The sequence below is a fragment of the Arvicanthis niloticus genome, chromosome 12, assembly GCF_011762505.2.
Source record: "Arvicanthis niloticus isolate mArvNil1 chromosome 12, mArvNil1.pat.X, whole genome shotgun sequence".
Taxonomy (NCBI): Eukaryota; Metazoa; Chordata; class Mammalia; order Rodentia; family Muridae; genus Arvicanthis; species Arvicanthis niloticus.
In genome coordinates this window covers 43,795,581-43,812,890 of record NC_047669.1, presented here as the reverse complement: position 1 = coordinate 43,812,890, position 17,310 = coordinate 43,795,581, and the positions used below count along the sequence as shown (strand labels likewise).

The following is a 17,310-nucleotide window of genomic DNA, read 5'->3' as shown; positions in this document are numbered from 1 at the left end:
TTTGACAGTTGTGTCAATGTTTTCCATGGTATCTTCTGCACATGAGATTCTCTCTTCCATCTCTTGTATTCTGTTGGTGATACTTGTGTCTATGACTCCTGATCTTTTTTTTAGGTTTTCTATCTCCAGGGTATTGTCCCTTTGTGATTTCTTTATTGTTTCTACTTCCATTTTTAGATCCTGCATGGTTCTGTTTAATTCCTTTTCCCTTTGATTGCATTTTCTTGCAATTTCTTAAGGGATTTTTGTGTTTCCTCTTTAAGGGTTTCTATCTTTCTACCAGTGCTCTCCTTAAGTTCTTTAAGAATGTTATTTATGTCTTTCTTAAAGCCCTCTATCATCATCATGAGAAGTGATTTTAATTCTGATTCCTGCTTTTCTGGTGTGATGGGGTGTTCAGGGCTTGCTCTGATGGGGGAGCTGGGTTCTGATGATGCCATGTAACTTTGGTTTCTGTTGCTTACATTCTTGCTCTTGCCTTTTGCCATGTGGTTAACTCTAGTGCTCCCTCTACTTGCTGTCTCTGACTGAAGCCTGTCTTTCCAGTTATCTAGTTTGTGTCTGATCTCCTAGGGGTCCAGATGTCTCTGTGATCTTTTCCAGCTGCACTGATTACAGTGGTACGTCTAGGATGCCTCAGGATATGGTGCCTCCTGGGTGCAGTGTCTCCTCTAGAATATCTCAGGATATGTTGTCTGACGCTCTGAGTTCAGTTGTTCCTCTGTGGCTCTGGGTTGAGTGGACTTTCCAGTATGTCTCAGGTGGAATCCGGGGTCCACACAACAGCAGAGGTCTGATCCAGGCCTCAGATCTGAGAACTAGTTTCTAAGACACTGTCCAAGTTAGAGAGCCTGGGATCCCCGCTTCCTCTGGGTTCTTGGAGGTTGGGGGCAGAGCTGCCACCCAAGATCTGCTCAGTGCTCTGGCCACCCATTTTTGTATAACTCCCACAACAGCAGTCTCTGTAGAGGAGCAGTGTCCCAGTCAGAAACAAGGGGCAGGTACATGGTTCTAACGCGCGCCTCCCGTGTCGCCCCACGCCCGTGGACGAAAAACACGAGAGACGCAATTCGGGTAGTTACTGCAAAACGAGGACCTTTTACTCTGTAACACACACACACACACACACACACACACACACACACACACACACACGTGGAAAACGCGGAAGGACGCGGGAAGAAGCGGAAGGGCGGAAGGGGTGAGACGCGGAAGGGGCCTAGCTTAAAATACACCCCAGAGTGACGTATTCACTTCTGATTGGCTGTTCGTTCACCACCCAATATTATGCCTCGGGATTGGCAGTGACTTTGGCGGGCTCTCTGCCTTTGCATCTGCATCTGCGCAGTTAATTGTTTACATCTGGAGAAGACACTAGGCCAGCGCCATCTTGAAATGGAACCACTGACCCCGGCTTCCTACACGTGGTAGCATGTACATTTATTTCCTTCCTTCCTTCCTTCCTTCCTTCCTTCCTTCCTTCCTGCCTGCCTGCCTGCCTGCCTGCCTGCCTGCCTTCCTTCCTTCCTTTCTTCCTTCCTTTCTTTCTAATATATATACATATGTATATATGTATATATATAATTTTATTTTTTTATTGGATATTATATTTACATTTCAGATTTTATCCCCTTACCCCATTCCCCCCACTACCCAGGAATCTCCTATCCCATCCCCCTTCCTCATGCTTCTATGAGGATGTGCCCATACCTACCCCCCCACTCCCACCTCCCCACCCTTGAATTCCCCCCCACTTGGTATTCAGCCTTCATGGGACCAAGGATCTCCTCTCCCACCTATGCCCGACAAGGCCATCCTCCCCTACAGCATGTACATTTTCTACACACACTGTCAACATTCCTTCTCAGGCTGCAGAGGGCCTTTGCCATTCCCATGACTCTGAGTCTGTGGGGTCCTTGATACATCTGTACCTCTGTCAACAACACAAGTTCACTCAGGCCTTCACACACCCAGGGCTTCTTTGCCACATGTATTGTTAAAGCTACCATCAGTCCCAAGCTTAAGGATACAAACTGTTGGAAAAGATTAGCCATAGCATTTAGTATATTGCTATTTTTCAGAACTTTTACTCAGAGGTTTTTCATTTAGCAAGCAGCCTGGAATATGCTATTTGTTTTGTTTTTGTTAATCAGTTTTCTGAAATTTCCACAGTGCTGCAGTATGGCGTCTATCTCCTCCTTCCATCTGATTAACCTGAATTTTATGCCTTCAGTATCAAGGGAAAAATATGAAGGAGTTCCTCTCTAGAGTCTGAAACATATCAGACTTATGAATAGTTGGCATCGTCATATATATCTTATTTTGTATTTGACATTGAGATACCAAATCAAGACGTCGGTGATGTTTCCTAAGATGCTGGAGATATAAAAATTTATTTTACTTTCAAACAGTTACAGCTCCAATTTTATACTACATTTGGATATCATTAAATTTCTAATTCTTAAAATGTCACTTACGTTGTTTGTATAAACCCTCCTACTTTTCTCACATTGTTAGCTATTTCTTATGCCTGCGTGTATTTGTCTCTACTGGAATATGTACTTCTGTTAATTGGATTTTGTAAATTTTAGCTGGGAAAACTTACCAGTTATCTAGTCCACACCATGCCATTGTCCTGTGGTCTTAATATGCCACTATGCTCTTGTCTACTTTTATTTAATAGAGATAGATGACATGTTATGTATGGCCCTTATTGATTTCAGGGGTGGTCCCTTTCTCCCTTTTAAAGATGAACTCATGAAGGTTTGTACCCCATGTCCTGTGCCAAGGCATAGGTGGCCCCCATGTATTGCATTCTCTGTGTCCTATCTTGTCTGCTTCTGGCCCTTATCTTTGTTGGCTTCTTCCCATGTGCCTCAGCTCTCCCCATGTATATATAAAAGTGACAGCAGTCGGCTCTCCAGATCTGATCACCTCTCCATCTCTCATTTCACTTGACTTCGACATTTTACTCAAAAATTTTGCATGGGGTCTGCCTTACACCTTTCCAGTTCTTAGTGCTTTTTAGTCTGATTCCTGTGTTTCAGACCCGGGAAGCCTGGTGCTGTGCCCATGGCTCCTTGAGGAATGGAGGCCATTCCGTGAAAGCGGTACACTTAAGGTCACTCATGACCCATTGTCACTGACACTCATTAGCTTTTGTTCCCCATTCTCCGTCTGCTCAGCCAACTGAAACACTTCACCTTCCAAGTCTTGTTTTCTTTTTTCTGAAAGCTTTTTGGCCTGTCTTTGCTTTATGATACTGGGCTTTAGCTTCTGCCTCGGGCTATTCCTTCTCCCTTCTGTCACTGACTCTCCTTGGGCTATATAACATTTCCTGTAGATCAGTGGTTCTCAACCTGTGGGATATGTGGGAAATGTTATATAGCCCTTTGGGGTCTTATATCAGATATGCTTGCCTATCAGATATTTACATTACAATTCATAACAGCAAAATTACAGTTATGAAGTAGCATCGACATAATTCTGTGGCTAAGGGTCACTACAACATGAGGAACTGTATTAACGGGTCGCAGCACTGGGAAAGTTGAGAATCACTGATTTATGTGTTTCATGTAGATAGTCTCACCTTCCTCACTGTCAGTCATCCAACACAACGTCTTGCTGTCCTTGCTATGACCTTCTCACTCTCAAGTCTTTGCCTGATTTCTCTTCCTCCCCCTCCCCCCCGAGAGCCCCAGACTTGATTATTAACATCCCTGGCTGGTTTTTTTTTTTTTTTTTTTGTGCATGTCCTTTTGAAATCTCAGATTCCATCTGCCTGAAAATCCCAATACGTCCTGGAATATACTATACATTTTTCTGTGGTTTTAGCTGGAGTGCGGACTGGGAATCAGGGAGAATTTTCTGATTCGGACTTGGATGTAAACATTAAAAGTAGCTACCATTAGAAATACAGGAGGATCTACTCAGCATGTAAGTGATATGGTGTGTGTGTGTGTGTGTGTGTGTGTGTGTGTGTGTGTGTGTGTGTGTGTGTAGGCATACATGTGCCGCGGTGCATGTGTGGTAATTTGAGGATAACGTCTTGCAGAAGTTGCTTCTCTTTTTTTCACTGTGGTCCTGAAATTTGATGGTGAGTGCTGAGCCATCTTGGTGAGCTTATACAATGAATATATCAATTCAGTCATGTGTTCATTCATGTCTTGTGTATGTGGCCCTTCCTTCTTGGGTGAAATGGTCATCAAACTTAAGTGTATTACATGTTTCCTTAGTAAGAGAGACTCACTCCCTGAACTAATCGTATAAAATGTCGCTGCCTTAATAAAACTTTACTTTTATTTTTCCAGACACTCAGACAACAGCAGCAATATCATATTAATTTAATATAAAAATAGCAAAAACAGGCCAGGCGGTGGTGGCGCACGCCTTTAATCCCAGCACTTGGGAGGCAGAGGCAGGCGGATTTCTGAGTTCAAGGCCAGCCTGGTCTACAGAGTGAGTTCCAGGACAGCCAGGGCTACACAGAGAAACCCTGTCTTGAAAAAACAAGCAAACAAAAAATAGCAAAAACATTTAGGCATTTATTATTATTTCCACATCAACTGGAACCATCCCTGCAGCTCCCTGTGTAAACAGATTAGTGCAAAGCTCATTGTTGATGGTGGGGTGAGGCCCCTGAAGCCTCCCAGTCCTCCTTGTCTCCGCCAACTGTGACACCTCCGTGGAGCAGTTCTGAAATGACATGTGTGAAGATGGAAAGAACATCGTTTCTGGAACCAAACATCTGGGCTCAAGTCCCACATATCCCCTTATGTGGTTTTGTAACCTTGGAAAATGTTCTCAGCCACTCTGAGCCTTGGCTTCCTGATCCTTGGCTGGCCGTTCCTTGTTTCATAGAGGGATTTTAGAGCTGGCTGCGATGCTGCCTCAAGCACTGTGCCATGCTGCTCACAAGAGATGCTTGGGAAAATGTTTGCTTTCTTGCCATCAGAAGTTTGTCTTAAACTTACGGATGAGTGTCTAGGAAGGCTGGTGGTGTATTCTGCGTGAATGGTATAGAAATGGCTGTCAGAAGCACTGGTTCTGCCCGACTTTGAGCATGAATGTATCCAGGAAGGTATGCTGTAAGAAGTCAGAGTTCGCGCCTCCTCGCTGCTTTGTGATTAGAGAGCGCCAGGTGCCCGAGTAGAGAATACACGTTTGTCTCCTTGCTCTCCTGATGAACACAGGGATTGCAGAAGCCTATTGGCCTGGCTGCACTGGTCTGGGACCATAGGATCTCTTGAGTTCCTGGATGCTGGGTATGTTGTAAGGCATCTGGTTTGACTTGCAACAGGCCCAACCTGTTGTAGATCTAGGAGGTTGCTACACTGTTATGAAAAATTTTATTAAATGAAAACTGATTCTGAAGTATGTATGCACTCTAGGTACCTTTGTGGTACCTTTGTCCCACAGGTGTTGAACATTAATTCTAGAACATTAGACTCTTCTCAAACTGGAGAAATCTGTACCATAATAGGAAGGAACGGCTTTTCCTGTGTCTCGTTCTTCTTCATTTCTCTCACTTTATTGATTATGCCAAAATACAGCCATAGCCTAATGTGTATTCCTGAACTTGGGTTTATATATGCAACTCTGATATTCTTTTCATCCCTACTGGTATTGGGTATAAGCAATAGTATGTTCAGGGACTAGGAGATGCCTCAGTTGTGTAAGCATCTCCAACCCTCACAACAAATTGATCATAGTCAAGTATATAGCTGTAAGCCCAGCACTACGGGACTCAGAGATGGACATCACTGGGGCTTGCTAGCTATCTGCCTGTCTTCAGGTGCGGTGAGAAATCTTGTCTGAATTGAGAATAAGGTCCAGGGAAGTAGAGCATGATATCTGATGTTCTCCTCTGTCTGTAGCAAGCTCATGTAACATATATACACATGAATATAAACAACATATAAATATATCTCCCCCCCAAGAAAAATTGGTGTGTTCTGAGTTAAATTTCTTTTCTTTCGTCCTAGTCTTTTCTTTTTAAATTTTATTATTGTTGGATTGATTGGTTGATTGATTGAACTAAGGTCTCCCTCTAGCACTGGCTGGCCTTGAACTCATAGAGACTCACCTGCCTCTGCTTTCTGCCCTTAATGCTTCCTTCTGTGTTCATATTCAATATTTTTAATACTTAATGTTGAGATTTAACATCTATGAGATTTGTATAATTTTTGTCTGAAATGACAAACAACAAAGACAAAAAGCATGTAAGTTGACAAGACCACACCATTACAGGGGAGCAGGCATGCAGGTTTTATATAACTTTAACTCCACAGGAGGGTTTTGTAGTTCACAGAAAATGGAAGGATGAAGGTACAGAATGGTCAAGTTGCTGTTAAGGTTCTGTCTTATTTAGGGTTTTACTGCTGCGAACAGACACCGTGACCAAGGCAACTCTTATAAGGACAACATGTAATTGGGGCTGGCTTACAGGTTCAGAGGTTAAGTCCATTATCATCAAGGCAGGAGCATGGCAGCTTCCAGGCAGGCATGGTACAGGCAGAGCTGGGAGTTCTACATCTTCATCTGAAGGCTGCTAGGCGAATACTGACTTCCAGGCATCTAGGAGTAGAGTTCAAGCTCCTACCCAATGTGGCACACCTACTCCAACAAGGCTACATCTCCTAATAGTGCCACTCCCTGGCCCAAACATATACAAACCATTACAGGTTCCAGTGAATCATCCAAAAGATGGAGAGAAGGTGCCAGCCAGGTGGACAGTCTGATGTGCAGGCTCATGTCTCTAGAGTTAGAATTCAGAATATGTATGGGTGATATTTAGAAAATGGTGCTCAGTCCAGCTTGTTCCCATGTTCTTGTTGTTCCTCAGCTCTGATCAGGGCTCTGGCTAGCTAGATGTGCAAGCCCTGGCACCCACAAGATGCTAGCATGGGGGATGGCTTTGCCAATCAACCACGCTACATCCACAAAGTTTAGCTGAACACCAGACAATATCTGTCATCCTTGTAGTACCCAGTAGGAAAGAGACTCTTAAAGCTTAATGATTATCTAAAGGATTTATATATTTAGAAATGCTCAATTAACAAGATGCCCACACAATTAGAGTTGTTACCCAATATCTAACCTTTTGATAGAAGTTGCTACCCAGGACAGCTTTCAACCCATCCGTGGTTCTCCATGGCTGATAGCCTCCTTCTTCTCCTCCCCTTTCTCTTTTTCTCCCCTCCCCTTCCTCTCTTCTTCTCCCAGCTCCACCTCCTCTTCTACTGCCTAATCACTGAGCTCCACTGCAGATACAATGCAGCAGAATAAGTATCCTGCTACAAGAGTACACATTCATGGAAAATGAGGTCTCATTGAGAGTGCATAAAAGCACTGTACATCCAGGCTGGAAATCAGAGGGAAATGCTCTGTAGGAGATAGTGACAGGAGGTGATCTGAAAGGCTATGGAGAGAATAGTCAGAGAGGAAGGAGAACTGCAGAATGACTTTACAGAAACTGAAAGTCAGAGTCTCTGTCTCTTTCTTCAGATGTATATAATCTCAACACAGAGCGAAAAGAGTCCATTAAGTTAGCCAATGAGACAGCGTCTTTAAGGAAGTGTGGTCAGAGCACGACTGGAGAACAAGTCATCTTGCAGGGACTTAGGCAGTGATTATGGTAGGGAAAGGAAGAAAGGGTATTAGTGATTAGTAATGCCTTCTTAAGGAAGTTGGTGCTGCGGAGAGAAGAAAACCTGGATGTGTCTGGGCATAGACTTTTGCATGGTAGAGGTTTACTGAGGTGCAAATGGGTAGCTGGGATCCCCAAGGAGATATCAAGGATGATGAGCTGGTGCCCAGTGGGAGAATTTGTGTGGGGAAGTATAGTCTTTTTCTCCTTCTTGCATGCAGAGCCAGAGAAAAAAGTAGGCCAGAAGCTGATGCTGTCGGAGACGGTAATAAGTTCAGACTATGAGGTGATTCATTTTAAATAGAAGGCAGGTCCTCTATTGACTGTGAATGGGTATTGAATGTTTGGTCTAAGGACTGGGAAAAAGGGTTCAATAGACTTTCTGGTAAAGTCCTGCCTAATTTTAAATCAAGATTCATTTGCTAGTGTGGGGAAAAATAAACTGCATTTCTCATGGTCTGGATGACTGGAGATGAGTAGAAAATAATGAATGGTCCAGAAAGCTTTTGCGGGTAGTGGCCATACCTGAACGTGAAGTAAGGAAGCTGTGCCAAGTGCAGAGGACTGGAATGATGGGCACATCTCTATCGGTGGGGGAAGAGTTGCAAACATGCAAAGGTACCAGTGCACACTTGTGGTTGCCTGGGATTAGGAGTCAGAGTTTGTGTCTTGACAGTATAGATGGGGCCAGGGAGGTAGAGCAGGAGCGTTGATCCCTGGAGTTGAGGGTGAAAAGGCTAGAGTGTGCTGAAGGGCTGTCCTTGTGATGGACAAAGCAGGCAGTAATTGTGTAGGTAGGTAGGACCAAATAAACTCTTGTAGGAAGAGTCACCTGGACCTTCTCTTTTCCACATAGTATCTTCACTTGGCAACAGTCCCGGCAGCTTCAAGATGCTACTGCTCAGGATGTTGGATACCCGCCACCTGCTGCAGGCTGTTGTAAATGAAGACAGTGCTCATTCGATTTATTTAACAATCTTGTATCACTAGGATGTAGGTTCTACAACAGCAGAAATATGAGTGTATATTTTCAGGCCGCTCTAAATACCTATGGTAGTGTCTTGTCCGTTATGTTTTAATGAATGAATACTAAAGTCCACCTTGTCCTAACTGCTATTTCGCCCACCCTGCTTTAGGCTGTTGCTGATTTGGGGTTTCATTTTCCAGAAGCATTTTTTTCCAGGTTGTTTTTGTTAGGAGAGCCCAGATTCCCAACACCCCACAAACCCCCATTTCTGTTCCTTATCTCCCCTCTCCTGTTCCTGACATCAGAGGCTCTTGTGCTTACAAAATTCTCCATCTAGAGAGTGGTTCAGGCTTTAGCTCCGCCCTCTGCTCTGGGACCAAGGTTCCCTCTTCTCTCTAAGGCTAATCCTTTCCCTCTATTGGAGCTCTCAGGAATTGCTGTCTTATCCCCATCACATTTATGCCCTCTAGAGTCTTCTTCTCTTTCCCACAAGTGAAGAGCTGCCCCACACAATAGGAACAAAAGGCCAGTTCTGTCTTGGAACTTAAAATACCATTTGGCATTCTCAGAGATTCTCTCCTCTGTCGAGACGGTTCCTGTTTCTTTGCACCTCAGTCACTGCATATAATACCTTGGGTCTAGGATGGACTCGCGACCTTCTGAACTTCTGAGTGCTTTCAAATGTCTCTCTTGCATACTAAATGATTTTCATAGTTCACTCACTGTCTATTTCCTGACAAACAAAATTCTGAGCACCTCTTATTGTCAGGTACGCTTCAGTGTACTGAATGTCAACACGAGCAAAAGGGAGCGCTCTACAGTCACATTTGTGAGTTTTATTTTCTAAAGGGAGGGAGGGGGGAAGAGGGAGAGAGACAGAGATTTACTAGTGACCAGGTGGATGGAGATAGAGAAAAGAATGAGGTAGGTTTGGAATACGGGACCCTGCTAATTAATTTAGAGGGTGATGGTAAGACCTGTAGACGTTCTGACAGAGTTGAAGGGTGAGTTATAAATGGCTGAGAGAAGATGGTCTAGGCAGAAAGAAGAGCAAATGAAGGCTTCCCAGGACATCTGTGATGCCTGTATAGCTAGCTCTGGTCCTGTTATAAACTGGCAGTGGTCTTGGCATTCTCCATTGCCTTTTGCTTCCAGAATTACTTTTTCCCTTGTCTGGAGACCAGTATCCTGGAGGGAACAACTTGTTCTGGCTTTTGGTGTCCTCCACATATTTCCCAGCTTTCTAATTTTCTCATGAATTTTTAGTTTTTTAACCCCGACCTTGGTGCTCTGTTGTTGGTCCCTTTTCCTTGTGGCCTGTAGTCTTCTGCCACACCTATATTGTAGCACACATCACTTGTACTTCCCATGTTAGACCTTGGGTCTGGCAAACTATACAGTGTTATTTTTGCACAGCGAATCTCTATCCCTCTCTCCTCAGGTTAAGTAGGCCCTCCGTTGTGCACCTCCCTTTTCTAGCGCCCCCCTCCCCCCTCCCAGTGGTCAGCAGCAAGCTCGACTGTCAGACTGTCAGTTCCCTGAAGACCACAGCTAAGCGGGTCTTAAGCAGTATAAATAATGCTTTCTGCCATTTCCTTGTACTGCATGTGGCAAAGTATCCTCCGCAGAGGGATGAACGTAAAGATCATGCACCACAACCTACTATGCGAAAATAAATTCTCAACCCATGCCTTCCTCACCGCGTTTACATTTTATATGCCGAATAACTGTGTGTCTTTTGTGCTTAAGTGGAATTAATGTTTGTTCCTGTTTGCCTGACTCTGAGTGCTTTTAATCTACCGCCTTCTTAGAACAATGGTAAACAGGCCTATTGGCAGAAGGAAGTGGGCCCCACCTAGTGAGAGCCCGTGGTTGGACTAACTTCATTGTTTTCCAGGCCCAGGGCAAAGAACCGCTGCTTTAGATCAGGTTTGACATTTTAATATAGAAATGCAGATTTCATTGTAGGTGTTTCGGTTGAATGCTGGAGCCTGTTCACATTTGTTTCTAAGTTTAGAAGCTTTCTTCTTGTTGAGAATCTTCTCATTACTGAGGGGGAAAAAAAATTGTCAGAAGCCTCTGAGGGTAAAATTAAGCAACTGAGACATTTTAAAGAAACTTGAAAAAGCAACACCCTTTGTTAAGCTTGCACTGCAGAGATAGTAGAAGCTGAACGTTGAAAATGGAGAGAAGCAAGCGCTGATTCCTTCCTGAGTTGCCAGCATTTCAACATTACTACTCGGTGGCCCATGGTTCGCCTTGGCCAAGGAGCCTTGTGTGAAGAGCGACACTCACTCAGGCTGGTTCCAACAGAGTGAATCACAGACTCACTTACAGGGCCCGATCATTTAGATGCAGGAGAAATGGCGTGCCCAGAAGTTAGAACAAATTAAATGAGATAGGCAACAGACAACAATGGTATAGGTGAACAAGCTAGCATGTCTTCTGCCAAACTCTGAGGCAGTTGAGGAGAGGGCTCTACTGACTTAACAGCGGGGCAGGGGGACATTTGGAGGGGGAGGGGGACATGTGGTGGTAGGGGATGTGCTGATGAACTGGGCGGGTAGCAGGCACAGGGTGGGGAGGTGGAAGTTAAGTGAGACCAAAGGAGATGAAACCATAGAAGGTAAGCCTTGTAGAGACTAAAAGGCTGGTGTATTCCAACAACAGAGGCTTACAAGTTATGTAAGTCCTACCTTGATAGAAGAATAGAAAAATGCGGTTCAAATAAAAAGGAAGGAAAGAAAGAAAAATAACAAATAAAAATACAGTCTTTCTTCTAACGCGGCCATGAACTTAAAGTACTCTCTTGGAATCATTTGGCATCGTCATGTTCTTACCATTGTTTTCAGTGCTTTCCCCGTACTGTACTTGGTGAGTGGTGAGTGGTGAGTGGAATTCCCTTCTAAGCTGTTTCTGAAACAAGGACCATGGTGAACAAATGACAAATGATTACGATAGCTTTGCTCTCTTGAAGATCAGCTTCTTACAGAACTGGATCATGTGAGCTTACAGTGCCCTACGGTGGTTTTACCTTGATGTTCTGATCTTTCCCTGACTCACAGTTGTGCTTTCTTTTATAAGGACTCTTGAGCGTGGTGAGTGACAGACAATTTGGGGTGTGCATTCCATTTCCAAGTATGCAGCTCTGTGAGCAGGCATGTTGGGAGGTGGGGTGAGCTGGCACATCTGCCTAAAGCCTTCTGGAATCCTGGGAGAGCGTGAGGTGAAATGCCAACGCGTTCTCTGCTCTCCTAGCTTGATCTTAGCTTGAGCGCTTCATATGAATGTGAGTACGATTTACTGACAGTTGAATCCTGAGCAGGTAAAACGCATCTCTGAAAATGTTGAGTGTCTTTAAAGAATGGCCAGGGCACTCCTTATTTTGATTTTGTTTGTGATTCCCTCTCAGGACCTAATGTTTCGGTGCGTCTTTATGTTGAATGGTGCAGCACGTTCCTGTTTTTCTTGACCATGCTGAGGAACAATTTGATATAATACAGTAGCATAACCATGGGTTAATACAGTGCTGAAATGATAAAGGCAGTGTGGGCTTATTTGTCTAATATACTAGATGTTGGAAGTAATACCTATATAGTAATGGCTCCAAAATGTTAAAGGTCATATTTAAGTACTTGTCAGGGTTGCTGGGATCTGTCCCATATCTCCATTCTTGATCTTCTCAGTTTGACATCCTAATAAATTTCTAGTTAAGTAAGCCCCTTAAAGCTAATGCCTTACTACACACACACACACACACACACACACACACAGAGCGAGAGAGAGACAGAGACAGAGACAGAGAGAGACAAAAAGAGAGAGAGAGAGATAGACAGGGAGATAGACATCACACAGTCAACTTTTAGGTTCCCTTCAGAGGGTTTACTTCCTCCCACAAGGATCACCTACTTGCAGCCTCTCTGTCACCTCTTCCAAACCTAGACTGGTTACTCCTGTTTGGAGTGTTGGAGTGCAGTAGGTCTCCCTTTGTGATGTTAATGTACATCTTTGTTTAAGCTGCTCAGACTGCTATAGAAGTAGGTTGTAAACAGCTTGAAGAACAAGAACCCCAGGGTTTGGGTCACATGTATGACCCTTGTTCCTGCCATGCCTTGCTGGCTGTCAAGTCAGCCTATGTTAGTTTCTAAATGATGACATTCATGTATTTTGTGCTCAGACTCCCCTAGGTGAGGACAGAAGGAACCATGCTGAGCAGCCAGCCATTCTTCCCATGGTGGATGATATCCCAAAGCCAAAGGACCTTCCAGATTCCACATCGGATGCCAAAACAGGAGAAAGCGACCGACAGCCAAAAGAAAGCTTTTTTCAGTTTCTTGGGAACTTATTCAATATCTCAGGAAAGTCATCCCTTGGAGAGGTTAAGCAATCTTCTTTCAAAGATGACCAGGATAAACCTGAGAAAGACCCACAGACTCCCAGTGGCCCTCCTGAGGAGGGGAACAAAAGGGGGGAGGAGATTGCCAGCTGCCCAGTGAGGACTCAGGCACTTCCTGTGGACCAACCAGAGTACAACTCCTCAGAACTCTCCGATACCTTTTCTTTGGATTCAACACAAGACAGCGAACAGGAAACCAGTGATATGCTGAAGTAAGTTTGAAAGTAAACAAAACTCCTACCATTTTGGACCTAGCTTTATGAGTCTAGGTGGTAAACTTCCTCAAATGAAGGACTTGGCAAGGTATTCTATGATAACTCTCCACTGCCAGAGCCTAACTTCCTTTCCTTTCCTTTCCTTTCCTTTCCTTTCCTTTCCTTTCCTTTCCTTTCCTTTCCTTTCCTTTCCTTTCCTTTCCTTTCCTTTCCTTCTTTCCTTTCCTTTCCTTTTTCGTTTCCTTCCCCTCCCTTCGCTCCCCACCCCTCCCTTTTCTTTCCCCTCCCTTCTTTCCTTCCTTCCTTCCTTCCTTCCTTCCTTCCTTCCTTCCTTCCTCCTCCTCTTCTTCCTCCTCCTCCTTCTTGTTTTTCTTCTTTTTGTTGGAATCCAATTAAAGGGGTTAAAAACAAGTCAATAAATCGGCTCTATCAGGAAACTAGGTTATGAACCCCTTGCATAACTCTTATAAAGGGAAGGCTTGTTTGAACTTAAGGCTTCTTTCAACACTCCTTTTTCTTCCTTTGATTAAAGAGCAGGCATAAGCTTGGTTTTTCTTATACTCAAGCACGCTAGCCAGAGTGTTTTCCATCCTCTCTTGTGTTAAGTACCTTAGACTTTTTTTTTTCCTTCTCGATTAAGAATCTCCTCTGTTGGATGGAGAGATGCTTTAAGCATCTATCCAATTAAACAAAGGGGCTTCACTGTGGACTCGGGACTATCCCTGTGGCTTCATGTCGGTTGATTTCTGTTACAATTTTTAAGGTTTTCACAATTCACAGTCATCATGAAAAGCTGTTCTGTCATGTAGCTCCTTTCAAAGAAACAGCTTTGGTAGTTGTATTGCTTTCCTTTACATAAAACAGTTAAAAGCCTTCCGTATCACGAGAGAGAATGTGTTTAACTATGTGCTTTGAAAGGAAATAAATATTGCTTGAAAAGTAGCTTATTCATGGTTTTCCAAAGTTAGATATTAGATACATTTTTTAAAAAGGCTAATTGTTATTTGAAGGCTGCTATAGTTGAATTTCTTTTTGATAAATGAAATATGTTTGGCTGAGAAAGCAGGTGTATTAAATTTATCCAGACTGAAGCACAGCTGAATAAACCATCATATGATGTAGTAATGTGCTTGTTTTTGTACATACTTGTAATGTCTTAGTACCTTACCTTATTCCTATTATTTTGGAGATGATAAACTGTTGAATATAGTATAGATCACATGTATAATTATGTGTATGAAATACTCTTGTTTTTCTGTTCAGCTTGTGAAAGATAAACCTTCTAGCTTTTATTTGTTTTGTTTTGGTTTTTTGAGACAGGCTCTCTCTATTACGTAGCTCTGGCTATCCTGGAACTCACTGTGTAGATCAGGGTGGCCTCAAACTCAGAGTTCGACCTGGCTCTGATCCCCAAGTGCTGTGAGTATTTGCCACCATGCCCAACTAAAGTGAGATGATTTTTTTTAAAAGCAGGTTTATATTATTTAAAAATGAAAAAAATAGGAACTTTTTATGTTTTTATCATCATTCAGTTGTAGTGACTCAGCTGTAACCTATGAAACAACCATGTAGAAAGCAGAGAGTTGACTGACTGGCCTTTCATGGCAGTATGGCTGCTCAGAACTGAAGCAACTAATTATAATGCAGAAAGCTGTGCTTGCGACTTTGATGTCCAATGCTTTAAACAGGGCAATTGCTTGATATAGTGAATACATACTCGAGTTATAGTATTTCCATCCAGGGGACTAGAATTTTAAACTGAGGTATTAAAGTCATCATCGTTGAAATTAGGCAGAGTCCTTAAAATATAAAGGTATAATAGGGATTTCCCCTCTTCATACTCAGAGTTATCCAAGACATGTCTATAGTAAGTTTATAATTATTGTGTAGGATAAAATACTTTGATATCTCGGTCAGACAGAGCTGATTCTAAGGTCTGTACATTGACTAGATACATGATTCTTATCTATTATTTCACATTTCATTGGCATCATGTGCATTCCTTTGGGTACCCATTTCTTCAGAAGCTGGGTCATATTTGGGGGAGACAAAGCTGTAGTTTATTAATTATACTAAAACTTACATAAGCTGATAAGGGATTTGCCAGTAATGCTAGCCTTATCTGCTTTTCTCTTTTTTTTTATTTTATGCATATGAATTTTTGCCTGCATCTCTATGCACTGTGCCTACCTAGTATCTGTAGAGTTCAGAAGAGGGGATTGGGTACCTTGGAGCCAGAATAAGTATGGTTGTGAGCTACCACATTGGGGCAGGGAATGAATGAGGGTCCCCACCCTGCAAGGGCACCAAGTAGCCTTAACTGCTCCAGCCTTTATTTGTGTCTTCTTAAATATTTCTTACAAAGGCTGCTTTATCCAGAGTCAGACTTCGTTTAATGACTCATGGATCTAGTTTACAATTCATGCTGTAGCTAAAGTCGCCGCTGCTTTTTCTCTCTGCATCTAGTTTGGTAAGTTTATGATAAACAGTAAAACAAATGAATGGAACAGACTTTTTTTTCTTGTCTACACTTATGGCTTGGAAAATTTTAGGAACCTGAATTTATACGAGGTGAAATAAACTAGTTCAGCTAAAATTTAAGATGTATGTAAGAGACATAAAATTTAAGATGTATGCTGGAGTTTTATATATGCTGTAGGAGAGGTACTTAACTTTATCCCTGAGATAAATCTGCTTTCTTAACATTGCTTTAAGAGTAAAGGTGAACTTTTTTTTTTTAACAAGTACTGGAATACTAACTGGATTTTTTTTTTTCACTTTTCATATGGATTTTATAATAATTTTTAGATTATGATAGATATTAACTGAAAAAGTCACCTAAAACATATAGCCAATATTTCCACTGTTTATCTTCATATTCAGGGTCCTACATTTTAATATGAGTTCAGAATTTAAACACTTCAGTATCACCCTTAAGAAAGAATCAAGACGTTAGGGGCCAGAGAAATGACTCTGTTTAAGACCATTTGCTGCTCTTGAAGAAGACTTAAGCTCAGTTCTCAGCACCCAGGTCAGGTGACTCACAACCACCTGTAACTCTGGTTCCAGAGGACTTGATGTCATCCTTTGATGCCCATAGACAACTGCATTCATGTGGCACATATTTAGATACACATACATACATACATACACATACATAAAATCAGAAGTACGTCATAAGTAAGACAGTCTGAAGTAGACTGCTTAACATTAGAGTAATTATTAGCCATGCATTCATGCACACACGGGATTATATAGATGCTATTGTGTAGATCTTTTATATATTGAAATATGCAAAGTTGATGATGACACATTGTGTCCCCTCAGCTAATTAATAGCCTAGTGGGGGAGAAACGTCTTAGCTCTTTATATCTTAATGTGGTCTACAAAGCAGCCTGGCTTATCTGTGATAGATTCTTCATGGCAATTTGGATGGGGTGAACATCACCAGTTTCCTGCTGCAGTTGGTTCTCCAGTCCTTCTAGGACTCTATTATGATAATACTGCTTTTGCCCAAGCAATTTAGTACTTAGGAGCCGAACATTTGAAATACTTAATAGGAGAGAAAATTGCTAAGAATTCTGCCATTGGTTGAGTTAATGTATATTCAGTATCAACTGTGAATTACGCATCTTGCCCGAGTTTTTCTTTAAAGTTTCTTCAGTTTACACACAAAGAAGTAGCCATTCAAATTCACGTGTAATATTAATATTGCTATGATGCTCTAATTTGATGGAGAAATCATTGATATGTTTATAGTACTAATCTGATAGTGGAGGGTGTTTGGGGGAGGGGGAGTGTTCAAATAAGAACCTAAGTCTTGCTTTGTCATTCCGTGGTCTGTCTGTTACCCACAATTAGAAATTTTACTCGGTGAGACAAGGAGGGACAGTTTTTAGGAGCTCAAACATCAGTGCAGATTCAATAATCCCAGGCTGTTTCTTAAATCTTTACTATTTTTAGTAAAACAGGTAAACGCTAACCAAAACCTTCTAGAGTTTTCTCCAAAACGTATTATATGAGACATGGTATTTGAAGGATATACTTCACAGTGGCTAGTTTACTGTTATCACTTAAATTGCCT

General features: G+C 42.4%; 1 protein-coding gene across 2 annotated transcripts in view; it reads left to right on the top strand.

Moving 5' to 3' along the window:
- The window catches only part of Crybg3 (crystallin beta-gamma domain containing 3), a 112,816-nt gene that overhangs the window by 26,921 nt on the left and 68,585 nt on the right, over positions 1–17,310 (top strand). For both annotated transcript variants that reach the window (XR_013113611.1, XM_034514839.2), the window contains exon 3: positions 12,793–13,223. Coding sequence is in view for 1 of the 2 variants with exons in the window: in XM_034514839.2 (XP_034370730.1) it covers positions 12,793–13,223 (431 nt within the window). In the remaining variant the exon portion in view is untranslated. The remainder of the gene's footprint in view (positions 1–12,792; positions 13,224–17,310) is intronic.